Source organism: Pholcus phalangioides, unplaced genomic scaffold (genome assembly GCF_987345545.1).
Source record: "Pholcus phalangioides strain wild (caught in Gottingen) unplaced genomic scaffold, Ppha-v1.0 ptg000030l_1, whole genome shotgun sequence".
Lineage (NCBI taxonomy): Eukaryota > Metazoa > Arthropoda > Arachnida > Araneae > Pholcidae > Pholcus > Pholcus phalangioides.
In genome coordinates, this window is record NW_028301620.1 from 1,320,074 (window position 1) to 1,347,675 (window position 27,602).

At 37.7% G+C, this 27,602-nt stretch overlaps 3 protein-coding genes across 9 annotated transcripts in view; 2 read left to right on the forward strand and 1 right to left on the reverse strand.

Moving 5' to 3' along the window:
• Nucleotides 1-19,781, reverse strand: part of LOC149067425 (ubiquitin-conjugating enzyme E2 T-like) — a 29,357-nt gene extending 9,576 nt beyond the window's left edge. The window contains exons 1-4 of one of the 7 annotated variants that reach the window (XM_089252689.1): nucleotides 19,749-19,781; nucleotides 16,138-16,248; nucleotides 11,237-11,306; nucleotides 1,663-1,768 (exon numbers count right to left, since the gene is read on the reverse strand). In XM_089252689.1, the coding sequence (XP_089108815.1) occupies nucleotides 1,663-1,768; nucleotides 11,237-11,306; nucleotides 16,138-16,243 (282 nt within the window). In that variant the 5' untranslated portion in view covers nucleotides 16,244-16,248; nucleotides 19,749-19,781. Of the gene's footprint in view, nucleotides 1-1,662; nucleotides 1,769-11,236; nucleotides 11,307-16,137; nucleotides 16,249-18,049; nucleotides 18,326-19,387 lie in introns of those variants that run through there. The other 6 variants (XM_089252687.1, XM_089252691.1, XM_089252690.1 and 3 more) reach the window with 6 other exon arrangements.
• A 1,564-nt stretch (nucleotides 19,782-21,345) lies between these two features.
• On the forward strand, nucleotides 21,346-21,789 carry LOC149067426 (uncharacterized). The gene has a single exon (XM_089252607.1). The coding sequence runs from the start codon at nucleotides 21,346-21,348 to the stop codon at nucleotides 21,787-21,789; it is 444 nt and encodes a 147-aa protein (XP_089108733.1).
• A 5,086-nt stretch (nucleotides 21,790-26,875) lies between these two features.
• The window catches only part of LOC149067427 (H(+)/Cl(-) exchange transporter 5-like), a 36,696-nt gene continuing 35,969 nt past the window's right edge, over nucleotides 26,876-27,602 (forward strand). Inside the window, exon 1 of the mRNA XM_089252625.1 lies at nucleotides 26,876-26,963. The gene's annotated coding sequence lies outside the window, so the exon portion shown is untranslated. The remainder of the gene's footprint in view (nucleotides 26,964-27,602) is intronic.

Genomic DNA, 27,602 nt, shown 5'->3' on the forward strand with positions numbered 1-27,602 from the left:
AATTCTGGAGAGGAGTAATATAATAATAACGTGATCCTCACGTATTCCCAAGGGATCAGCATGATCCGTCCAGGGAATTTGTTAGTGTTAGTAAACATCCATGCCCGAACCGGGACTCGAACCCAGGCCCCCGGCGGAGACGTGGTGACTTTTCTTTCCGAGCTCACCTCAGCATAATATCCGGAAAATGGCTGTTTCCTTGATATCTCTGGCTGAGAAAAAAGCCATCTATATCTCTCTAAACCGTCCCACCCGGGGGCCATTTCCTGAAGTTAAGAGAGGCTACTAATGCCTCTACTTCAGCGCCTCACGATACAGTGCGTGAAATTAGGAAGCCAGATTCATGTGTCTCCAGTGGTGTAGATGGTAGCATGCTTGCCCGGTATGCAAGGGGGCCTGGGTTCGAGTCCCGGCGGAGACGTGGTGACTTTTCTGTCCGAGCTCACCTCAGCATAATATCCGGAAAATGGCTGTTTCCTTGATATCTCTGGCTGAGAAAAAAAGCCATCTATATCTCTCTAAACCGTCCCACCCGGGGACCATTTCCTGAAGTTAAGAGAGGCTACTAATGCCTCTACTTCAGCGCCTCACGACACAGTGCGTGAAATTAGGAAGGCAGATTCATGTGTCTCCAGTGGTGTAGATGGTAGCATGCTTGCCCGGTATGCAAGGGGGCCTGGGTTCGAGTCCCGGCGGAGACGTGGTGACTTTTCTGTCCGAGCTCACCTCAGCATAATATCCGGAAAATGGCTGTTTCCTTGATATCTCTGGCTGAGAAAAAAAGCCATCTATATCTCTCTAAACCGTCCCACCCGGGGACCATTTCCTGAAGTTAAGAGAGGCTACTAATGCCTCTACTTCAGCGCCTCACGACACAGTGCGTGAAATTAGGAAGGCAGATTCATGTGTCTCCAGTGGTGTATATGGTAGCATGCTTGCCCGGTATGCAAGGGGGCCTGGGTTCGAGTCAAGGCGGAGACGTGGTGACTTTTCTTTCTGAGCTCACCTCAGCATAATATCCGGAAAATGGCTGTTTCCTTAATAGTAGTCTGTTGGAACTAACTTGCAACTCCCTTATGTTTCATAATATGTTTGTACTTCATACAAAATGTTACCCATTATCTAGAAGGTAAAGCAGGTGATGGCCTTCCCTATGTAACAGCACAAACAAGAATTTCACAACACACAAATTTCACAAGAATTCAAACTCACGTGACATGAATCTCGTAAGTGGAAATCTCTCATGACATAAAGCTCACAAGGGAAAATTCAAAAAGGAAAAACTGAGAAGAGTAGCAAAATTCATCTGCATTGACCTTCAAGACGCTAATCACAGGAAATTTTTTTAGGTCAGCATCGATTTCATCAAATTTTATGGGTTTTTTTTTAAATACTGAATCTAGAATTTATTCAAGAATATACCATGTTTATTTTGAGGGCTGAAATAAGTTCAGCATTTTTTAAATATTTTAACGAGAGGAATTTTCTTGTTTTTTTTAATCAGAAGCAAGAGTTACCTCAAAGATGACAACACATTATTTTAATCAAAGCAAAATTGGAACCAGGAAATACACAGATGATACCAACACAAAATTTTGCACTAAAAACTCTGTTAAACTCAAAAATAATTTGTATAAGTTTTTTTTCCCCTTGAGTACTCACATTTGGTGGCATCTTTAAAACATCGAGGCATATCCTCCCTGAACTGTCAATATTTGGATGATACACAGGCGTGACAAATCTCACTTTCGGTGGCTCAAATGGATACCTATGTTAAAGGGAAAAATATTTATAATAAATATTTAATGCACACATACAGTAAAAGTCTGCTATATACAACTGACGTGCCAACTTTTGAAATCCGGAGATTCTCCCGGGGGGGGAGAACCCCTCGACACTCATAGACTCGATCAAAAAAAATTCATAAAATTTTTTTTTAATAAATTAAGAAAAAGTTACATTCTGCCCTGCCCCCCCCCCCCAAGGCACGTTACGCATTGCCCCTGAGAAGAATATAATTCTATGCCAGTCTTTCCATGCAGAATAGAGAAATCACATCTACATACTGTTCATAAAGTATGTGTTTCCTTGCGTGGATGCTATCAGTGATTCTATCTTGGGTATATGAACTCTTAAAAGCTTTATATTTTGCTTTATTATATATAGCTTAAAGTTTCATATTTTCTTTCTGAAGATGTTTAATCGGAAGAAACGATTTAAAAAATTCAAATTACAAAGCTTTGGACGAAAAAACGTGTTTACCGCGCGGCTGTTAATGGAATACAATAACGATTATACAGGAATTTCGGCAACCAAGGTCATGCCCCTGATAAATGATTGCCAATAAATGCTACGAAAACAAAGTCGCGTCTTTGCCAGTTGCTTAAATGTGGTCACAAAAACTTTTTTTTACGGCTGCTCGATGAAAATGACTACGGCTGTCCTCTACGGGTGTTTTCCCTAACGACGACGGTAATTATTGACGCCACGACAACATGAAATCTAATTTTCTGCCAAAATCCGGAGAAATTTTAACAAATCCGGAGCGGGAGTCTCCCGCCTAAATCAGGAGAGTTGGCAGGTCTGGACTTATAATGAGAATCTTGTGATTAGTAATTCACAAGTGATTGTGAAAAAGAGGTAATGTTAAAGATACAAAAAATATTTGCTTATAGCGAGTAGTTTATGAATGAAAATCAGAACACATTCACTATGACGACAATGGAAACTCTTTGAAAGCATGTTTTCTTTTCCCCTTCAAGAATTATGCATAAAATGGAGACCAGAAAGAGTGTCATTTTTTAAAATCTCTTCACCCTATTCACAAAGCGCTTGCAAGCGCTTTGCCTATTCATAGGTGTTTACAAACTGGGCATGTCAGTACCTTCCAATAGATAAGAGGACCACATGCTGTACCTTATCTTCTTGTTATCTATATAGGAGGTGGGAAGACACAAAATTTTATCTGTAGGTGTGTCAGTTGGGCATGAGGTGCCACCCCTTGTTTTGATATATCATTACTTCCCTGGAAAAATCCTTTACCCACCCCCCCCCCCCTTTCTTTCTTGGAATCTTCCAAAACTGGAAACCAGGCCAACAGGTCATATTCATCTTCTCTGTCCTAAGTTTTCTCTGCCAGATCTTATAGTTTCTCTCTTTAAGTCGAAATTGCATGAGTGAGATAGTCTAAGATTTTTTTTAGACTTTTTCTTGCTATGGAAAGAAAAATTATAAGTTTAGCAATCGACACAAAACTTCAGATTTTAAATAAATATGAAAACAATAATGAAATAAAAAGTGAACTTACGAAAAAAAAATTGGGTTTTCATTGTCAGCACTCTTTTTCTTTCTTTTTTTTTGTATACAATCAACAATGTATATGCATAAGCAATTAATTACCGATACATATTTCAGCAAAAGTAGTTCCAAATAAAAGGAAAAACAAAGATTAATTCATCTAGTTTGTTTTTCCCTATTTTATATTTCTACAGTCCAAAAATCTAAAATTTTATTATGAACTGTCGGTATAATAGACTTTCGTTGTATTTATTTACTAAATGTAATTATTTATAAGCAGCCATTTTTATTAGTAATGAATTCATTCTAATCTGTTGAATCATGTGCTCATTTCTTGTGCAATGAAATCAGCTCTGCACCCCTTAACTATTTAAACCAATTTATTATGTTTTTCAAAATGATGCCAAAAACCCAAGTTTCAATACTTTAAATTTTTGTCATATGCATATCTACCTTCTATCTGAACCCCCTATGGTTCAACCCCCATAAAAACACATTTAAAAAAAATTAAAAAATTACAAAAACTGTTAATGTATTATCAACATAAATACATCCACACAGCAATTTAATTAATTACAGTGGATTATTTAATAATAAGCTAAAATAGTTAATCCAGGGTAAAAATATACAAATACAAAAAAAAACAACGCCACAACAGGCAAAATGCCCAACGAGTGGCTGATAAAAAGATGCCCATAAAAATATGGTTGTCATATGTTTCAAAAATACAGCAACCCAATTAAAAATGCAATTAACACAAATTACAAACAATATATACACATGATAAAATATTATACAATGCCCATAAAGAATACTTATGGTTGTCTTATTCTAAGAATGGATAGCTTCTCGATTTACCCCAACATGTTTATCGTATTTCTTTTTAAACGTGTCAATTGTGTTACAATTTACTACCTCCGGGGGTAAGCTATTCCATTTATTAACAACCCTATTGGAGAAAAATTCCCTGCGACACCATAACCTTGCATTGTCCCTCACCAATCGATACTGGTGTCCCCTTGTAAAAGCAGTCGATTGGCGGTGTACTAAAAGTTCATGGTCCATCCTATCCATCCCATTGAAAATTTTGAACACTTCGATCATATCTCCTCGACACCTGCGTTCATCCAATGTAAACATATTCAAAAAATGAAGTCTTTCTTCATAACTCAAGCCCTGTGTGCCAATAAGGACACGCGTAGCTCTTCTCTGCACCCCTTCAACCAAGTCTATGTCCCTCTGTAGGTATGGTCTCCAAAACCTTACAGCATACTCCAGTCCAGGACGAACTAAGCCTCGAAAAAGCGGAAGAATGATTTTAGGAGAACGCGAAGAGACCTTTTTGAAAATGAGACCAAGCATTCTATTCGATTTTTTGACAACCGCTGAACAATGTTCAGAAAACTTAAGTCGCTCGTCAATGAGAATTCCCAAATCGGTGACTCTAGTTGCATCCGGGATAGTGACACCATTCAACTCGTAAGAGAACCGTGGGTTGTTCGAACCAAAATGAGCGACCATGCACTTATCTACGCTAAACGTCATGCTCCATTCATTTGCCCATGCTGCAATCTTGTTTAAGTTGGTCTGGAGCAACTCCCTATCGCTTTCATTTCCGATTACCCCCATTAGCTTCACATCATCTGCGAATTTGCTAGTAATTCCATCGATACCCTGATCGAGTTTGTCGATAAAAAGTGAAAAAAGTATGGGGCCAAGGACACTTCCCTGAGGAACTCCACTTGTGACGTCTGTCCAACCAGAGAATTCCCCGTTCACCATAACTCGTTGCGACCTATCTCTTAACCACGATTCTATCCAATTCAGCAAGTTGCCCCCTATTCCAATCTCGTGTAAACGCTTCAAGAGTTTGCCATGTTGGACCCGATCGAATGCCTTCTGGAAATCAAGGTAAACAACGTCGACATTTTTGCTCTTACCCAAAGCCTTAGTCACATAATCATAGAAGCAAAGGAGGTTAGTTACACATGACTTCCCCTTCCTGAACCCATGCTGATTATCCGACAATACATTATTCTCGTCTATCCACTTCACAAACTGCCTTTTGATGATAATTTCCAAAATTTTCGAGAGGGAGCTCGTCAAACTCACTGGACGATAATTAGACACCACTTCTCTACTACCCTTCTTAAATATCGGAACAACGTTAGCCAGTTTCCAATCTCTCGGGACGATACCCTCAGCAACACTACTCCTGTATATCTGTGCGACTGGCCCCAACAATTCATTAGCACCTTCCCTGAGAACCCTGGGATAGATATCATCTGGTCCTGGTGCTTTGCTTGCACATACATTTCTTAGAAGATTTAGGACCTCCACGTCTTCCACTTGAATATCGTTGAGCATTTTATTACCCCATGCAACACCCGTATATCGAATATCATTATCTCCATTAAAAACCGACGCGAAAAAGTCATTGAAAGCACTACACATGCCTACATTGCTCTCTACTTTTGAGCCTCCTATCGAGAGGGGGCCAACTGTCCCCTTACATCCATTATTGACGTATCGAAAAAATGATTTTGGGTCAGAGCCAATGTTATCTGCCAACCTAGATTCAACTTGCTTTTTACTATCCCTTATCGCTTTCTTCAACATTTTGCTTTGATTTTAATGTTATCTGTAAACAGATAAAATCTTGCTCAGCAATGTTGAATAGTTTTTACGTTGAATTTTATTTCCAACCAGGGTTGGTAAAAAAAACCAAAAAACCGAGTTTTTTTGGTTTAAACCAGTTTTTTTTGTTTTAAATAGTATTAACATTAAAAACAACGAAATTTCTGAAAAATCATTCAAACTTTTAATAATTAACTAAAATAAAATGGTTATTAATGTAATTAACACTATTCCCATACTAATTAATCTAGAAATATATCTTACATTTTAACAAAAACCAACTTTTGCAATTTAATTATTTTTTGCTTAACTCAATGGATTACTGTGCATTTGAAAATTCTTTCAATGTTATTATCAATCATATAGTATATAAAGGTTTTTCTCCAGTTACTTTTAGTATGCTTAATTATGAAGCTATTTTGCAAAAACTAATAAAAATTAGGTGAATATAATGTATTTAATGAAGCATAAATAATGCAGATTAATTAGCAATGATTTACGATATACAGGGTGATTATAACTAAGGTTCTGATTTCAAAACACTGTAAAAAAAGAATGATTGCCAGAATGACTTGAAAATCGACATGAATATTCCTGAAAAAATTCAATTTTATTTGATAAAGGGGAAAAAATACTTAAAAATGTAAAATTAATGACATCATCCAACATGTGGGAAATTTGCTCACAGAATGGGAACGATAGCCAGTCATGGCAAAATGATACCTTAATTATAGCATTGCACGATTTCATAATTCATGGAAACATCACAAAAAACGAAGTAATTGAACAAATAACTACAACTTACTTAAGAAATGTTACATATGTTGTCCAACCTGAAATTGAAAGCACAAAAATTGTTGTTCAACAACAGAATCGGAGTATGCCATGGTCATGATGTGGATGTGCTTGCAATTCAGCTTCATTAAACCAAACGCCCCCCCCCCCCCCCGTTAATTATTCCTGAGGAATGAGGAACTTCTAACATATAGGGAATGTGCTGGAAATTGCAATTCACCAAAGTTTGCAATCTGACCACTGTTTATAACATTTTGAGGTACCCCCCACAGCCAGAAGTTGCAAGGGTTAAGGTGCATCCTGTCAAAATGGGTCTTCAGCAGCTGCTTTGCTGGTATTGTAATGTGCATCTTGATAGAAGTTCTATCCACACACTGATGCTGTGGAAGTGCTGAAATGATGTGGTTGCACAAAATAGATTATACTGCTGACCAAGTACAGCATCATCTACTTGCACATTTTGCACTTTTTTTTCTTTTGCAAAAGAAACTTCCATTGCTTCAGGAGTATCCATGCAAATTTTCAAGTCATTCTGATCAGTACTTATTGTATAGTTTTGGAATCAAAACTTAAATTATAATCACCCTGTATATAGTTGATTATTTTTCATAAATCTGTTACTACTATACAGTAGAACCTTGATTAACTGGGCTTAACAGTATAAAAGTATAAAAAAAACAAATATTGAATATTAAGACTGGGAGGTATACAGTAGGAGATGTGCTACTTCTTATGGGAAAGAAAATGAAAATGTATGTGAGGTAATGTAACTACTAGTACACTGGTCTTTGTCCTTTAAGGACAGCTGATGTCTTTATTGGATTATGGGACCACCTGCCCCTAGCATGATGGTGTCATTACTGTTGCTTCTTTGTGAATAGAAAAAGAAACCCTGTGAGATAATACACTACTACATTTAGATGAGTGATGCAATCGTTATTCATGAATTTGCTAAAGATAGAGCATCAGAATGTAGTCAAAGGTTAAAAAATGTTGTAAGAATGAGAAATTTTGGCTTTTGTATATAACTTTAAATAACTAAGATGCATCATATGAAAAATATAAATATGTATTCTGGCCACTTTTATGAGACTTTTTGAAAAAAAAACCACTTATGAAATATTATGTCATTTAAAGATATACCATCAGAATGTACCCCAAGGATATAAAATGGAGTAAAAATGAAACATTTCGGCTAATAATGAACCAATATGATATTTTTCAAGGAAAAAAAATTATATTTAGGCAACTTTTATTTGATTTTTTGAAAAAAACCAAACTTTTAACCAATTGGTTAAAACCATGGTTTAAACCAACGTGGTTTAAACCAAACAACCCTGTTTCCAACTCCCTCAATTTGGTGCAATTTTATAAATCGCTGAACACAAAATTTCAGTAACTAAAAAAATGACACTGACAAGAAATCAAAACTTTTTATATAAAAAAGTATTGTACTTGCATACATGCATTTCGTACTGAAATCTCACAAAAAGTACTTTCTAATGTACTTTTCAAAATACCAAAACAATTGAGAAAACATAAGGGTATAATGAATTCGTGACCATGAATTCATCATATACATTCAAATACAGTGAAACTTTGATATAATGATACTCTGCAGACCAAGGAAAAAATATTGGTGTGGAGGGATTATTGTCATATCAAGAAATGGTAGTTTAACATTAGAGATATTTCCACAAACAAGATGAAAAAATATAATTTTAGAGGGATTTATTGCTATATCGATTATCGTTGTAGCGAGGTTTCACTGAATAATTCAGAATGCAGTGAAAATTTTGAATTTGACTTGTAGGTGCTAACATTACTGAGTGGCAAAAGGGTGAATATTCAAGCCTGCATGCAAATTAATTTTCATTTACAGGCCAATATTTCTGTGGTGTTTGGTCAGAAAACAATATCTCCAAAAAATTACTTTTTGATCTAAAAGTAGGTCTTGCTAATTATAACTAGTTAGAAGTGAGATAAATGCACAAATACGTGCGTGCGGCTAAACAACATGCTGACATATGGTATTCTCATTTGTATTTGTGAGCATGCTTTATTTTTGATTTTTAAATGACAATGAAAATGCTTACATCTCAAAAAAATGTGATTTTGGAGATATTATGTTCTGACCGAACATCACAGATTTGTTAATTAATGTTTTAGCATGAGGATGACCAACTTTAGAGCGTGAAAAATAAAGGTTGGGTCACAATTAAATTTTAGCAAAATTTTTACACATAAATTGACAAGATGGTTTGTGTTAAAATCATTCAACAATATGCAGTTTCAAAGGATTTTACAGCTTAAAAAGGAATAACATTAGCACTAAAAAAAAATTGAAATACGCATGGTGGGCAGAAAATTTTCACAAACTCCAAAAATTCATAAAAATTGATAAACTGTCATGTTAAGGTGTGATTGGGGCAAATTTTGTATTGTCAGTGTGATTGATTATGATCTCCCATCAAGCCCACAATTTACTGGCAAACCGTTGATCCTAGAAGTATACCTCCAATTAGAAGTTGTATCCAAATAACGTGTGAACCTCAGATACGTCATTCATATGGCAAGGGGTTGTATAGTTACATTAAAATAAAATAAAAATTACTTTTAATACTGACACCCTATGCTCAAAAACTCACTTAGAAAGTTGTTAACCCTGTCTCTCCTGATGCCAACTAAAAAGACTCCAAGTTCCTAAGTGTAATATTCACTGAGATATTTGAATTCAAAAAAATGGATAAAAATTAAGGGGAAAAAACACCATAAATGAAGAATGAAAGCATTTTACGTTAGTTTGAAATGGGGGGTTTTTTTTTCCAATATTTTTCTTTTTTTTTAATTCAAATATCTCAGTGAGTATTGCACTCAGAAACATGGGGTTTTTTGGCCTCAGGAGAGGCAGGGAAAAAACTTTCTAAAATGGTTTTTGAGCACAGGGTGTCTGTATTAGAAGTACTTTTTAATAACTATAAAACCCTTTGCCACATGAATGACGTACTGAGGTTCAAACGTTATTTGAGTATTTTTTCTAATGGGAAGTATTCCTCTAGGATCTACAGTTTGCCAGTAAATTGCGGTGTCTGCAGTTAGCTATGCACCCTGTATGGAACGATTTTACAGTTGAACTCACTTGACACAAGATCACAGCAATATGAGCATTTCTGAAATCCCATTTGGTTCTTTATTCATTTACATTAGAAATTTTATGCATTTTTGAAGTGCTAAAATGAATGGTCCGGCTAAGACAATTTCAGTATGAGGAAATTATTAAACTTCATACAGTTGACATTTGCTATAGACACCCCTCATTGCTCCACAGAAAATGGGCATTATAGTGGGAGATGGTGGCTCTCAAAATTTGTAGAAAAAAAACTTCTTAAGCAAATTCTCATTTGGACAGCATTAAAAATGTATATATTTCACCATTAATTTTATTAAAATATGAGCAGAAATATTGGAAAATCCTGTGAATGAGTGTGTGCATGCAATTAATTTTTACAATTTTATTATTTTCTAATCATTCACTGTTGCAGTGAATGATTAGAAAATAATAAAATTGTAAAAATTAATTGCATGCACACACTCATTCACAGGATTTTCCAATACCAAAGGTGAAGGTCAAACACAATTTTCGCAAGCAAACAAACATTTAAGACCGAGATAGATGACTTTCTCTCAGCCCAATATATCAAGGAAACTGATATTTTCTGGATTTTATGCCCAGCTGAACTTGGAAAGAAAAGTCACCTGGTCTCTGCCTGTAGTTTTTCAGTGCTGCCATCTATATTTCAAAAGTGAAGTGAGTGATGTGTACTGGTTGAATATTTGTACCATCATAGGCCTTTTGCTCTAATAACTTTTTAATGGGGAGATCGGCCTGCATTCACACCTCAAAGTTGGGAGAATCACAGAAAACCAACTTCAGCCGACCACCACTGTGGCACCGGTGGTGTTCGAATTCGGGTCTTCGCGATGAGAGTCCGTCGCTATGACCACTAAACCACCACAGCGGCAAGAAAGCATCTGTTTCCTTAAAAAAAAAAACGTTCATTTCTTTGCAAGCCAGGGAAGAGCTGTCAATTTCAAGTAAATTTGGCTCTCTCTTAACTTTACATTTTTTTTTTTTCTTTTGTGAAGTCCTGCCATAGATGTTTGTTTCACACCTATTGCATTATTTTGTCTCATACTCGTGGCAAATTTAAATCATGTGCTATGTGTTATCTGGTTTCACTTTGTTTCACGGATTCGAAGAGTAATCACCAATATATAAGGAAGTGGTTAATTTTTTCTCCTGCTCCTCGTATAAATAGTTTTTTTAAAATCAAATATACCCTTGTACATTAAAAGTGATCAAAAAATCTGGCAGATGAACACAATTATTTGAAGCAATTAGCAAGAGGAAATTATTTTTTCCCCATTTGAATTTTTTTTGTAAGAATAAAATCACAAATTTGATCTATTTAACAAGAAAAACATACAATAGCTTAATCTAGCATACCTATCTGGAATCTGGATATCCAGCTTGAATACTCCATTCTCATATGGACTGTTTTCGGGTCCCATGAGACCTAACAACAAAAATAGAGGCGTGTCATTAATAAGATTTGTTACATAGGAAATATATATATGTATCATCAATTATTTTCATCCATGTCGTGAGTGTCCGTTTCTGCCAATGAATGGCTTCAATATTTTGCAATTACATAAGAAGAGTTTCATTTAATCAGAGAAAACCACACTTTTTTCTATACTCATTTCCTGCATCATAACTTTGTTCACATATACAGTTGAACCCTGGGGTGAAAAATCCCCATCTTTAGAGAGCTTTTTCTCCCTTAAGTCCCTGTTTATCGTTATTTAACAAAAAAGGGAAAAAATTTCTGCACAACACAATCACCTTTCTGTACATAAGGAATTTTTTTTTGCTATATAACGACAAGGAAGACCCCCTCCTTCAGCTCAACAGCAACTTTATTTTCTGTAATGGCGCCACCGATGCGTGCTCAGATGTAAGACATCGTCGATTCAAAAAACTCTCGTGTATTTCCATGCTATTAATGCTTCATACATGAAAAAAAAAGCTTTAGAAAATTACAAAAAATTTCTATGAATGTTACATTATTCTTTTTCTACTGCAATAAATTTAGAATCAGTTGCATAGAAAACTGTGCTTTTAGCAGCTCAACGGTATGAAATGTTGATTCAATCTGTCCAAACCAGAGCAAAAATTCACTTTTTGATTAGATGCTGCTGAAATCATAAAATGAACAGTTAAAAAACCCTATTCTAATAACTTATGTGAAAATGCTACATTATGTCATACATACAAAAAAACTGGATCCAGCTTATAATGTTTCCCTTTAGAATGGCTGATTTCTGTGGTTGGAACTTTTACTTTTTTCTCATCGAGATTTCTTGTTTGAAGTGTTTTCCTGATTAAAAACTTTTTCATGATAGTTTTTCAAAAAAAAATGTTACAAGCAGGATCCAGGCCAGCCCAGCTGACCCGACCAATGTCCAAATTCAGGACTTTTGCCAGGCTTTGGTCACCCCCTATATATTGATCCCTATGATTCGAGATCATCGCCACATGGTCATATTCTTTGTGATAATTATGGCAATTTGTAATTATGGTTAGCTATGACAACCCTGACAATCTAAGGAATCGAAATATCAATGTCTTACCGATTGATACATAGATGGTGAAGATAGACATGAAAGGCTGGGAGACTGAATAATGAAAACTGGGGGATGATGATGCCAATTCATACATGTGCATATACAATAGATCAGTCAGCTTCGTCATTGATTTTCCCTCCCCCCTTCCCATATCGCCATCCAAAGTCTGGCGAAAACCCGAAATTTGAATATTGGCTGGTCAGTTTGATTTCAGAATTTGGCAGTAACATATATAAAGGGAGGAATATATATATATATATATATATATATATATTTTTTTTTTTTTTCCATGGTTCTATATATATATATATATATAGAACCACAGGCTGTTGAATAGTCTTTACTTGTTAACTAGGAGAAGACCCTTTAATTGCCTAAGAGTAGTGGCTTAAAGTCCAATCCGCACCTTCTCGTGGTGCAGCCTGTAAGTAGCCTTGTTTAACACGTGGTGAACGGACGTGGATGGGCTTCTGCCAACCCACACTGGCCAGCATGGAGGATTACAGCCAAAAACTCTCTAAAAAAGAAGTATGAGCTCTGTCAATAAACTAATAAAATCGTTTGCAGGAGTTGAAAGAATAAATTGGGACATCTTAGGAACCTGTGAAATAAGAAAGGGAGGAGAAAATCGAACTTGCCAGTGAACATGTATTTTACTACAGGGGAACAGATAATGGAAGAACCAGTGGAGTAGGATTTCTCATTCAAAAAAAGTGGAAAGATCACATCGTTGAGTTAGATAAGTACATCTGATAGAGTTGCAAAGCTAGTTATGCAAATATCAAGCAGATAACAGATACAGATTATACAAATCTATGCACCAACAACAAGCTATTCTGAGGAAGAAGTAGAAGACTTTTATGAAGAACTAGACGAGCTGCATAGTAAAGGAAACCATCATATCAAGATAGTAATGGGTGACTTCAATGCCAAAATTGGAGAGAGAAGAAATGATGAAAGCTCAGTGTGTTGGAAGTCATGGTTACGGTGTACGAAATGACAGAGGAAACCGACTCGTCGAATTTGCAGAGAGTCAACAGTTATGCATCATAAATTCATTTTTTAAGAAGAAACCTCAAAGAAGGTGGACCTGGAGAAGCCCAACTGGAACAACTAGTGAGATCGACTACATCCTATCTAATAAGAAGCATATGATCCAAGACTGCAGTGTTCTCAACAAATTCAATACAGGAAGCGATCATCAACTGGTTAGATGCAGAATAAGGCTTAACACTAGAATGGAAAGAGCGAAACTTATCAAAAATAGAAAAACTGTCATCAATATAAATTCCAGTTAGAGCTGAAGAACCGATTTGATTTGCTGTATAACACCACTGAGGATGAACAAGATGTCACCACGATGAACAAAACTTGAACCACTACCCTAAAACAAGTAGCAAAAGAAGTCGCTGGAGAAAAAGAAATCAAACCGGTGAAGAAAATAACAGAAGAAACAAAGAAACTTATGAAAGACCAGAGAGAATTTCAGATTAAGAATAATGACCCTAAATCAAAAGTGGAATATGCAGAACTTTGCAAGACAGTACGAAAGTGGATTACAAAAGATGTCAGGAAGTTCAATTGCGATATTGTAAAGAAAGCATTGGAAGATAATAGGAGCTTAAAAAAATGCAAAATGAAAACTGTGTGTTGGGAGAAAGGAAATTTTTGCACTAAAAAGGAAAGATGGAACCGTCACAAAAGATGGAAATGAAATCATTAGTAGGCCTATTGTTGAGGAATTTTATAATACTCTATACAAACATGAAGAACAGGATCGGAAGAAAGGAAAGAGAGCAGGAAGAAAAGAAAATGAAGCCGAATTTGTACAAGTAGCACCTGTGCTGAAAGAGGAAGTCTACAAGGCTATAGGATGTATGAAGAAAGGGAAATGCCCAGGTGAAGATGGGATTTCAATAGACATTATTAAAGACGCAGGAGAAGAATTTGCGAGTATGCTAGCTGCCTTGTTCACAAATTGTCTCACAAAATCAAATGTGCTTGAAGATTGGAATAACGCAATGATGGTTCTTCTTTACAAAAACAGTGAAAAAGAGGATGTCAAGAACTATCGACCAATCAGTCTTGTATAAGTAATTTATGAAATCTTCACCAAAGTGCTGACATATAGGCTTGAATCCAAATTGGACGAAGCTCAACCAAAAGAACAGGCAGGATTTTGAAGTGGATTTAGTACAATGGATCACATCCAAACAATCAGGGAACTTATAGAGAGACATAAGGAATAAGAGTTATCATTTTGTATGGCCTTCATTGATTTTGAGAAAGCATTTGACTCTGTCTTCACATCTGCTGTTGTTAAAACCCTAGACGTAATTGGGGTAGAGAAGACTTACATCAATATCATCAAGAAAATATACGACAAAGCAACTGCAATGATTCATTTGGATAATGGAAAAGCAAAGATTAAACTCGGAAAAGGAGTCAGAGAGGGTGATACTACCTCACCAAAACTCTTTGCTGTTTTAGAAGTATTCAGAAAACTGGACTGGGATAAAAAAGGAATTAAAATAAATGGAGAATTTCTCAACCATTTGCGTTTTGCAGACGACATTGTTGTTATCAGCAGTAATCCAGATGAACTAGAGTAAATGATACAAGAATTGGCGAAGGCAGGTATTCAGGTAGGCTTGAAAATGAATCGGCAAAAGATACAAGTTATGCCCAACCCCTTTGCGTTGAAGAGGACAATCTTGCTCAACAACACAGAGATAGAAGAAGTAGAATGTATACCTGGGACAAGAAATTACCATTGACAACGGAATCATTAATGAAATAAACAGAAGGATTAGAATTGGATGGAGCACTTTTGGCAAAATATGTGTAATTCTGAAGAGTCGCATGCCATTATGCTTGAAAAGAAAAGTTTTAACCAGTGTGTACTACCAGCACTGACGTATGGAGCTGAAACATGGACACTTACAAGCAAGAAGATACAAAGGCTACAGACAACACAAAGGAGCATGGAAAGATGTATGCTAGGCATCACAAGGAGACAGAAAACGAATCACTTGGATAAGGAACCACACAAAGGTATATGATATCATGGAAAGAATCAAACGCTTGAAATGAAAATGGGCTGGACATATTGCAAGAAGACAGGACAACAGATGGACCACAAATATTCTAGAGTGGTACCCCCGTGGTGTTAAATGTCCAAGAAGGCGTCCCCACGCAAGATGGATTGACGAGATCAGGAAAGTGGCTGGAATCAACTGGATGGCTAAAGCATCAGACAGAGCAGAATGGAAAAATTTAGAGACCTTCATCCAGCAGTGGATTGAAAATGGTTGATGATGATGATATAGAACCACAGTTCCAACATGTCAAGTAAGGTGGATCCTGTATAAGAAATCTTTTCCATTAAGATGTTGATATTATATGGTCCCAATTGATAAACCTATTATATGGGATCTAATGTACTTGACATTTATTTAAAACTTGCATTAAGGAATGTAAGACTTGCATAAATCCAGGTATCCTTAATATTGAGAAAGGAGACTCTCCTAAAAGAGGACGTCTGGTAAACCTACCTGCTGGGAGACTTTTTTCAAATGGAAGACTGGCTTACATTCGAAACTCAAAGTTGAAAAAACAAATCAATTTCCCACCTCAAACTTATTGGATACCATGCTAGTGGTGACAAATAAAGAGCCGCAAAGGTATGGTAAGAAAGCAATACTCCAGTTGATTACTTACTCGCTTGCAAGTGATTATTGCCATCAGTTATCCAGAAGGATACTCCCGCTAAAGGTTTATCCCTTAACCTTTTGAGTTCTTTGTCGATTCGAATAGATCTCATCATTTTTTCTAAAAAAAAACAAAAACAGCACATTACCAATCCATTTTACAATTATATTTGTTTTGATAAATGACTACAAGGTCAGATAATGGACAGAAAACTCTTTAAAATTCCATTTTATCAAATAGAGAAATTATAAAACTTAAACACGTATGTATATATGTTGGAATTTTATGCTACACACCGGGGCTAGAGGCAATAGGCTAACAAAAATAATATAATAGGAAAAAAATTAGGATAGGCTGTGCTATAGACACAGCCGCAAGTTCTGGCATGAATACATTTTTTATGCCTTGAATCATGTGGTAAGTACTGACACAATGAAACTGTCATTATCATCGGATTTGTCTTTGGAATAGCTAGCAAACGATACCAATATCCTCCATTTTTGTTGTGAATTGCATGAGATATAGCGTAAAACAATTTTGTTACAAATGTGGGGGCCACGAGCATGGTGCCCAGACCGGAAGAGGTATTAAAACCAGAAAGGTATTATTGGATTTGTGTTAAGGAGATCCAACCGCAGACAAAAAATACTGATATATTTTGAATACCTCTTGAGGTATGAGCGTTTAAAGTATTGCATGACTTAACTTTTTGCGAATGTACCCAGTATGACCCGATGATTTAAGACACATTTGTGTGAAAAACATTGGGTGCCAGAGAAAAATTTGTAGGGCTCAACCATTTCCAACCATAATATCCGAAATAATTTCTTTCAGACTTCTCTGGGGCTTGTTACTGAGACCCTCCTTATGTTGTAGGAAATAATGGCATGATCACAAAACTTTTATGTTGTCTTCAGACTCCAATATTTGTAGTCAGAGTAATCGTACACAGAAAAGTTTACCCATCAATACCAATATTATTCTCCAAGGCAACCTAGCGCCTGGGTTTTGTCATCCCTTGTTACACATACAACAACACGGGGGGGGGGGGTCAACTTCTTTCTGTTTGAGGGCTAAAATACTGGACAGCTGCAGCATCGCAAACCGCATCAGGGGTTTCACTACATAAGCTACACCAGTAAAATGACCCAGACAGATTTGTTTACGCCATAAGTAATATGGTGAAAACGAGCAGTTTAATCACCAAACTTTTATCCTGGGCTTTGTATTCCTCCACTTCTTTCTAAACTGACACGTATTCATTGTTTATCTGGTTGCGTTCCCAGAATGATGTGTGGCATCAATGATCACAGTTTCTTTTGAAAATTATTCCACCCGATACATTTACGGAGACACCACTTCGGAATAAACATTTATTAGGACGACACATAATAAGTATCTTGGTTAATAAAAAAAAGGAAGACAGACATAGAAATTTTAAACCTCACACTTTCGTGTGTAATGACTCTCTGCTGCTGTTTTCCAGACGGTCGTCTCCAGTATGCAGGATCACGTAGCACACTCAAGGTCGTTGACCCAATTCTTGGGGGTCATCTGCATGGGACACCACATATCCATAGTTTGAATTTTACAAACAAAAAAAAAATTTTGTTTTAATTTTTCTGAAATTATTCTTTTTTTTTCTTACCCTTGATTTGGCACCCCTCACTGAGTATGATCTACATACAGTATATGCTATGGCGAATGTGATAAATCTGAATAATTATGCATAATCACCGAACATTTTGGCAAAGTTTGATAAATTTTCATAAATTTATCACTTTTACCACTGATTATGCATAATGTCCAAACGTTGTTGGCATAAATTTGATAAATTTCCCTAAATTAATCATGTTTTGAGTTGACTCCACAAACATTGTTTTGCAATATATTATACAAGAAAAATGTGCAATGTTTTTACCTTCATGCCGTCTGTGGGCCATGGACCACTTCACGGTCAATAATTTCATGAGAATTTCAATGTGCAATAGACCTATTGTTGCAGACCCTGGCCAGGTCTTCAATGTTTACCCTTTCTATGTTGTCAACTTCCATATGTCAAAAGTTGAAAATAGTGTTTTATTCCGTATGATATGTAAATGAGTTTTACTGTTCAGTATGTTAAGTTTTTATAGGCTATTGATTCTGCTGTCTGATTGGTTCTTGGAATATGGAGGTTTTTCTTTAAAAGCCACCACTGTGCAGAGAAAAACGCAGATCTAAAAATACACACAAAGTTCAGCACTCAACAAGGCGTCTTGCCTCATGTAGATCATTATGTTCTGGTGAGTCTACAGTCTAACTAGGTTAAATGCAAGGACCTAGGGCTCTTGTTCCTAACAGCCCTGGGAAGAGAGAGGTGGGGAATTAGCTTTCTCTTCAGGATGTCGACTCTTCACAGAAACCTGGTCTAGTGTGCTTCACGTGGAGAAGGGAAACCTCAAAGGGGACAGCGGAGCAGGACTGATGCCGTCATAGAACCTCCATCACATGAGATGCTGAGCAGACATTGTCCCGAGACTCGATTACTTGGTATACTGGCCAGTGACGTCCATGCAGTTAGAGAAGCTGATGTGTAGGTGCAATGAACTCTGTTTAACAGATTGTCAGATTGGTGAGACCAAATCCATTTTGATGTGCAATATTTACTAAAGCTAACTCTAAAAAATTGTTGTTTATGTTTAATTCTTTTAACTGCTTAAAGCTTTAAGAAGTGTAAAAAACTTTAATGTTAATAAATAATATTAGTGGGAAAAATATTGTTTGTTTCATTCAGGGTTGTTTGGTTTAAACCACATTGGTTTTAACCAAGTGGTTTTTTTTCAAAAAATCAAATAAAAGTTGCCTAAATATCATTTTTTCCCTTGAAAAATATCATATTGGTTCATTATCAGCCAAAATGTATAAGGGAATAATAGGTGTCGAGTTATCCACGTGTCAAGCAAATTTTTTTTGTGTGTAGTTACCAAATTGCTAGCTGATGGCAACCCAAAATGTTTGGAATTTACTGCAGCATGTCCACCAACATGAAAGAGGGGCAACTACGCCATGAAAAAAGTCAAAAGAAGCATTATCTCAACCTTTTTCTTCGGGTAAGAAATTTTTTGTTGCCTAAAAACTTTTCCTGGCGATTTGTCCAGTCCTGGTATCATGCATAATTACAGATAAAGGTGATAAATTCCAAGTATTTATCAAATTTACCAATGACGATTGGTCATCATGCATAATTGCCAGTAAAAGTGGTGTTTTCAGTACTTACCAAATTTACCAATATTGCTTGCATGTTATGCATATTCGGTGGCAAAAGTGATAAATTTATCAAACTTACCAAGACGATGGGTAAGTATTCATAATAACCAGCTATTACGTATAATAACCGATTTACCATAACATACATGCTGATGAGAGCAATTTCCTAAGGCCCGATGTCTCCTTATTTACCATCATTATCCAAAAAGATTGGATCATGTCTACTTTATTTATACATTAATTTAGTTCAAAGTTATTTTAGTTCAATTCAATTTGTTCGTGTCAAATAATTCAATTGATATGGATGTTGAATTGATGCAAATTAATGGCGAAAGCTTCTTCTCAAATGATGTTTATTTACAATCACTTACCCCCTCTTTCCCGCTTGAAACAGCGCTATTTTATGTTGGTCCGCCTGATCAGTTTTGGACTTTTCACCCCATGCTCTCAGTCTGGTATGAGCGGTGACCATGTGTCATGACATTTACGAGTTGTGGAAACTTTGCCTCCGACATTTTGCCTGCCCTGACCGTATGAGCGACCAAATGAGTGATCATTTTCGTGACCGTATGAGTGATCAAGTCAGTTGGACATTCATTCACCCCCCCCCCTTGCCTGCTCTGACCGAATGAGCGACCAAGTGAATAACCGCATTGGTGTGATCATGAGTTTGGCATTCAGTCCCAAATATTTCACTCCCGACATTGCGTCCCTTTCTTCAATAATATGTGAGTTGTGTCACTCACTTGGTCATCACTCAGTCGATCATCACTCACTCATAAAGTCAATCGCGCACTCATTTTGTCAGTCACTCGCTCACTAAAAGGGCTGCAACTCTGGGGAGAAGGCGAGTTTGAGCGCTGGACCAGAAGGGGCGCCGAGTTTGAAATTTAGTAGCTCGTTCTACGTACAATAAACGGGGCGCCAAAATACGTGTTTGCTTCGGCTGACAAAGTATCCACTTGCGGCCCTATGGGGGTTACCATAGGGTACCCTGGTATAACAACTCAGATTGACTTAGAAAGTTTGCAAGCACGGGAGTAACAATGTCGTCGTAACACATGGGTCCACCCGGGTACGGTCAACACCTTTTACAGCAGAAAATGTTGGTACGGTCCGGGGTTCCTCGCGATGATGAGATCTGGTAATAACTTTCTAGCGCATGTGTGTAAACTGGTAATCAGATATTTCTAGCCAGGTAGAAGGGCAGGGCATCAGAAGAATCTCTTTGCCCGGGGAGGAAGCTATGATGCTCTTAAGACGGCCCTGGTGAGCGACCAAAAAGTGATCTAGAGGGTAAGGGACCAGATCAAGACGAGTAAAAATGAGTAACTACAATTTTGAGCACACAATTTTAAATGTAAATTAACACAAAAATTGATGGGAATTCAGCACTGAAGGTGGATTTTAAACCAATGGGAGGAAACAATTCCCGAAGCTAATGGAAATTTTAGAATTGATGAATTAAAAACAATTGAAAGAAATAATCCCGCACTTGATATAAATTCAGAATCAACGCAAGAAATTATTCAACAATTGGTCGAATCCTCCAATAATTTACAGTGAGTGCGGGACTCTGTGCGACTGCACCTGTCGCACACCCCCTAAGAACGGCTCTGCCCCCTTGCTTAAGCCGCCCCTGGAGAAAGTAAACTCCGTGGGAAGAAGTGGCCCGTGTTGACGTCATCCAAATCATTCAGCCGATTTAAAGACTTTGCCCGTTAGGTTCATAAAAGAAAGAGAACCCGTCTTCCTGATCAGTGCGAGATATAGCTCATGAGTTAGAATTCTAGGTCAGGTTTCATCGTAGATTATCCATCGCGGCCCCCCGAAAAATTTACCAGCGTCGACAGCAGTTTGTATACGACGAGCTAGCGCAAGTTTCCGAGGATCGTAGAAGGGTAGTTTTCCTTAAAAAAAAGGAAATCCATAACTAAGAGAAGAATCATCCATTAGCATCAGTTGGTGATGGCCAGAACCTCAGTAAAATGCACGAAACCACGGGTAGCCAAGAAGACGGCTGTCAGGAAGACTCCCACCGCCAAGAAAGGCGCCGTCAAATCTAAGAAGAAGCAAGCTTTCGGCGAAGCGCCACCTCACCCGGACGTGCCGTCGGCCCTACGGCCGGACCTGCACGCTCAGCGCCACAACTATTTCAAGCAGCGCTTCGACGCCAACATCACCCTGCAGCACCTGAAGAACGAGACGAAGAGCACTACCGTCGATCCTAAGACTGCCATCTTCATGTCGGCCGTGCTGGAATACGTGACGACGGAGATCGCCGAACTGTCGTGCAACGCCGCCAGGGAACGAACCCAGCAGAACAAGACCCGCATCACTCACCATGACTTCAAAATGGCGATCGAACGTGACGCCGAGCTCAAGGCCCTGGTCAACGTAGCCAATGACTGAGGTATAGTCGTCGTCGCGCTACTGCCAACCGGTATCGTCCACGAAAGGGCGTCCGCCGATATCCGTTGGGAAGAAATGTTAGAAAAGCTGTATAGCTGGTTTCTCATCACACTAAAAAAGTCTGATTAATCTGATCTCGTGTCTGTACAATTTTTCTTTTTTAACCACTTCACTTGCATGCTTTTGGCAACAAATTCGGGTGATCTTTATTTGACGAATCTGGTAACCTCGTCCTAACTTAACCGCACGCTAGGAAAAGGAAGGGGGAAGTAAAAAATGTTACTGCCAAAGCCCGAAGTTTGTCAACTGACCGGTCCAGTTCACCCATCCAATGTCAGAAATTCGGGCTTTCGCCAGCTCTATATATATACAGTAAAACCTCGTTAAGTCGTCACTCCGGTTAAGTCGTCATTTTTCTTCAGACCCTTCCAGCTCTCATAAACCACAATGTTATTAAACCCTCGTTTACTCGTCGCTAATTTCGGTTAAGTCGTCACTATGAAAAAGTATAAGGAAGAGGAACAGACTATTTTTATGGCTCCCATTAAAAAAAGCGCTTGTTAAAAGCATTGCCATATGCTTAAAAGTCACCATAAAATCCTATGTACCCAAACGGAACAGTTTAAGTAACGAAAGTTACGCTAGGGAAGTTCATTTGCCGACTAAGGTTTTTGAGGACTGTTCAAGGTAGATCTCATTTCTGCATGTCATGGGCTCTACTGGAGAAACTGCAAGACACCCAGGCTCTGTCGCAAGAAGCAACGTAAGCACTTCAAAGATTACATATAGTGCAAGGAAACAAAAAATTATGTAAATCGAAGAATCAAATTAATCAAGTTAAAGTCAAAGCGCAACGGCTACGGATAAATTATCATAGAAAGCATGGACTCTACTAATTTAGGGCTTGAAATTTACACAAAATATATTTGTTGAAAAAAATCCTTCTTTCCCAAGCTGAGGTCTTCTGTTTACTTTTCCCTGCCCCTCCACCAAGTCAAAAGTGTTCGACATTACTTTGTAGTTGTATCATGAACTACTGGTGAAGAATTAAAACACTACAATTAAATTTGATGTATATGTAAAATTAATGTGCAATCGAGAGCTTCTATTATGAAGAAAAGCTACCTATTCTAACAGTTGCTCTGTTAGTCTAAATTAAAAATTGCTGGTATGAATCAAAGTGTACAGTACATTCATGGCCCCCACATCCTGGAGCAGGGCCCTAGGCTGGGATCTTTTGCGGGCCCCCCCCCCCCGACCAGACTTTCACTTGGCCCCTTCATGATGAATTTATAGCGTGAAAAAGCAAAAAAATTGTGAAAATCGTCCCGGGCCCCAGGGCTGGAGCCTTGTCAGCCCACCCCTTGTGGGGGGCCATGAGTACATTTCACCACAATAATGTAAGTAATAAGAGATAAAAAAGATAAAAAGTTGCTATTATTTTTTCTTTCGCAATCTGTAAATTTTATTAATATTGTTATTTTGTGATTCATACGTTAATAAATGTCATATTAATTTAAATTTATACGATTTTCGCAACATTGCACATTAAAACTGACGGCACTCCGCTTAAGCCGTCATAATTTTTCGATAACTTGAGGTGACGACTTATCGAGGTTTTGCTGTATATACATTTATATTGAGCCCTATATATTTCCCAATATATCGGTCCCTATGATTCTTTGTCATCGCCACGTTGACGTTTTTTTTTTTTTGATAATTATTTAAATATGCCCATTTATAATTATTCAAAGCTAACCATAATTTTTATGGTTTGGTATGGTAACCCTAACGATCAAAGGAATCTGAATATTGATATCTTAGTGAACCATATATAGGAATAGACAAAAAAGGGCCTGTCCAAAGCCCAGCGAAAGCTTCAAATTCGGACATTGCCCGAATTAACTGGACCAATTGTAGTTGTGGTGGCCATAGTTACGGACTCGAATCGTGGGTACACGGGTTCGAACCCCACCATTTGGCACAGTTGCCAGCTGAAGTTGGTTTTCTGTAATTCCCAACTTCGAGGACGTTGAAGTCTCACCACAAAGAGCAACAGACCCCTCTCTCTAAAACGATACCATTATTAAATCATTACACTTCGCTCACAGTTAAAAAAAATTGGCATTAGATGGCAGCACTACGCACAGTAAGCATTACACAGTAACCAACTTTACGTTAGGTTCACAACACATACATTCACAGATGGTCCAGGTCTTCTTCGATCACCTGCTGAAATGTCTTCATTGAGACCGAGCAGGGGGCCATCTGGTTAGGACGAGGATCAACTGGACCGGCCAGTTCACGCAGTGGCCAACTTCGGGCTTTGGTAGTGACATATATAAAAGAAAAAGGTATAGTAGATAAGGAGAGTTTATTTTAGTCCCTTTTCATCCTCACCCTACGTGTATATAGGCACCATAGGTCCATTACACATGTATATAGGTGTATGTATATGGGTATATAGGTATACAACAAGCTTCGCGATGGTGAAGAGAGAAAACAGAGAACTTGTTTGAATTTATTCCACTGACGTTTGGGCACAATATTACGTCCGTGATCGTGAAGGTGTTGAATGGGTTTTCATTTCTGCACCTGACTCATGTCGACAAGTTAATTTCGTAATCGGCAAATCTCCATGAAATGCGATTGGATGCGGGCGATCTTGTAGACCTTTCACGAGTCGCGAGCACTCCGCGCGCCTATACTTATCATCAAACAAAGAGCACCCCTTACAGCAAAGGTGCTCAACCTTTGGGAGAGTGTGGGCCACTTCATTGGTTTGAAAACGTGTCACGGGTCACTTAAGCACTCGACAGCTACACTTGAGTGATCTGTGAATGGACCACGTGCCACTTAAATTATCTGGAACTGGTAGGACACCCAAGTGATCTGTGAATGTGCGTTGCATCTTTCAAGTAACCAGTAAACATGCTACGAGCCACTAAAATGATTTTGAACTGTATCACGGGGCACTTAAGTGATCTGTAAATGTGCTGCGGTCACTTGAGTGCTATGTAAATTTGCCGCAGGCCACTTAAATGATGTTTAAATGTACCGCGGGTCACTTGTGTGATCCGGAACTGTTCCCCATGTGACTTAAGTGATCTGTCAATATGCCGCGGATCACTTAAGTGATCTGGAAATGGGCCGCTTAGTTCATTTTCACAAAATCAAGGTATGAGGTCACGGGCCACATCGTATTACTCCGAAGGTCACACCAGGCCTGCGGGCCATGAGTTGAGCGTGTATGTGTTATGGCAACGTATGCTTGAAATCTGCATAATTCTTGAATGCAATTTTCACAGGGTGTTTCATTGAAACGTTTATCAAGCGCTCGTGAGCACGAAATCTGGCACGGGCTCGCTTTGAGCACGCTTGGTGCTTAAAGCACCAAGAGCACGCTTGGAGCATCATGGTGCTTGCAAGAAACAGGTTGAAGAGATGCCTGTTTAGTTGATAAGGTTTTCGCGGCCATCATTTGATGAAAATTGTTTTTTTTGGGTTCGAAGACCGTCGTCCGTTTGAGTTAGTTCTCAACGTTTCCCCAACACTAGTGGTTGGCATCATCAGGAGAATAGATAAACTGTATCAAAGTCAAGTTTTCCGGAGTCTCAGGTTGTATTTATGCACATAAGTGGCTTGAACTACACTATTGTTTTGCGATTGGTCAGATGAAAAAAACAATTTTCATCAGATGCCTGTTTATCATCAAACGAAGAGCACCCTTATGGCAACGTTGCCATACGTTTACCTGAAGTCTGCATAATTGCAATTTTGTACTGAGTGAAGCACTGAAAGCACTCTTGGTGCTTCAGGGAGCACTGTGGTCATTGTGACGAACTCGCATCGTGAGGTCCCGGATTCGAACCACACTGGCGCCACAGTGGTGGTCGGCCGAAGTTGGTTTTCAGTGGTTTCCAACTTCGAGGCGCGAGCCGATATCCCTTTTAACACTTCATTATCCCTAAAAACACTTCATTTTCATAGCGCCAAGGTTTTTCAATTCAATACCATATGAAATGCAAACAATTACTAATCTGCCTCATTTCAAAAGAAAGCTTAAAGAATATCTTCACTCAATATAAATGATATTGAAATTTATTTTCACATAATTCCATAACTGCAAAACTTTTTTATTAATCTAATTTTTAATGTCTAATTGAAGTAGCACTCCGAAAGCCAGCCACAATATGTACATGTATATACATTTCTTCCCCCCCCCCCTTTTTTTTATTTTAACATAATGATTTACTATTTAATTTCAGGATACTTGTACCACTAATTAACTTGTTTTGTATTCATGATTATTTGTGTGTTTGAACTTATATATATATGTATTTTTTTCCCATGAAAAGGTTATATTAGTTTTTGATTTTTTTTTCATGATTATAACCCCAGTATTGGCAGCCACTTGCCTCTTGGGTAGTGTAATTTTTTGAGAATGTAACTGTTATTTAATAAAATAAAATGAAAATGAAAATGAAAAAAGTTTCGCCACAGAGAGCAACAGACCTACAAACAGGTACAAAACCAATTCAATCATTACACTTCATTCACTTCACTTCTGAAATATAGATGGCAGCACTGAAAAATCAGCCGCAACAATAGATATGCACTCAAACTGTACACACACTTACACTTCCGGCACAACTCACTAGGTAAGAAATTGCCCATAGCGATAGACATATAGCGGGGTTTTCCCCTAATGTGATGAAAAAAACCCGAATGTAAGGAAAATATTATGAATAAAATATATTCACTTAAAAAAAATTATTAAAAAAAAGTTATTGAGCTTAAATAAGCCTTCTCAAAAATATGCGCTTATTCTGGAAATTGTTTGATTTTATGCATTTATACGCATCAATGCTAACAAAGGCCGAAATACGGGCTTTAGCGCTGTGATGATAATGGTTTCGGTGGCATAAAAGCCGTACCGGTAGCAGCTGTCACTTGTGAAACGATGGAAAAAATAAGCTGCGATCACCAAAAAAAGCTGCGGAGCTTTTTGATGAGAAAAAAGTATCGATATTATTTCCATTTACAATGTCAGAGGTGAAAAGATGCCACAGATGCGGAATGTGATTGAGGGTCTTGTATGTACTCACTTTTTTCACTTCAACCTCAATCGTCTTTTCGATTTAAGCAAAAATATCGGATAGTGAGCGTTTCGGGTAAGTTTAAGCATTTTTTTTGCAATTCAATAGCCAAATGGCGAAATCTAATTAGACGTTATTTTTTCTTTCGCTTCCAATGAATTCAACGATGTTCAGCAGTAAAATATCGCCCATCGAAATTATTTCTCCCTATTGAGACGGAAAGAAAAAAACTTGCTTTAAATGCTTTTTTCTTTTAGGTCACGATCTGAATTTGTAAAGTCTGTTACTCGTTATGGCTAGATTCTTTTTAAAGGATAGACCGTTCGCATTGTAGAATTACCACTTGCCCATGTGAAAATCAGGGTAACCCCTCTATGTCACATCATCTAATGTATAGTTTCCCAAACTTTTTGTTCCATCACCTCCTTTTTCAGAAATTTTTTTTTCTCATCGCCCCCTAACTCAAGCGGACTTATAGAATCCTATGTTATATCCGTAGCTTTTATCGACACCCCCCCCCCCGGACCATTCTATCGCCCACTTTAGGAAACACTGATCTAATATGAGGAACAAGTAAACATTTTCCTGGTATTCACAACGTTCGGCACATGATCGATCAATGGACCGAGACGATAAATATTCAGAAATGGGAATGCCTTTTTTCATTCCAGAAACGTGATTATCTCGATTACTTCGAGTGGTCCTCAAATAAAT

Coding starts and splice junctions, on each gene's coding strand:
- LOC149067426 (XM_089252607.1), top strand. CDS start 21,346: ATGGCCAGAACCTCAGTAAAATGCACGAAACCACGGGTAGCCAAGAAG.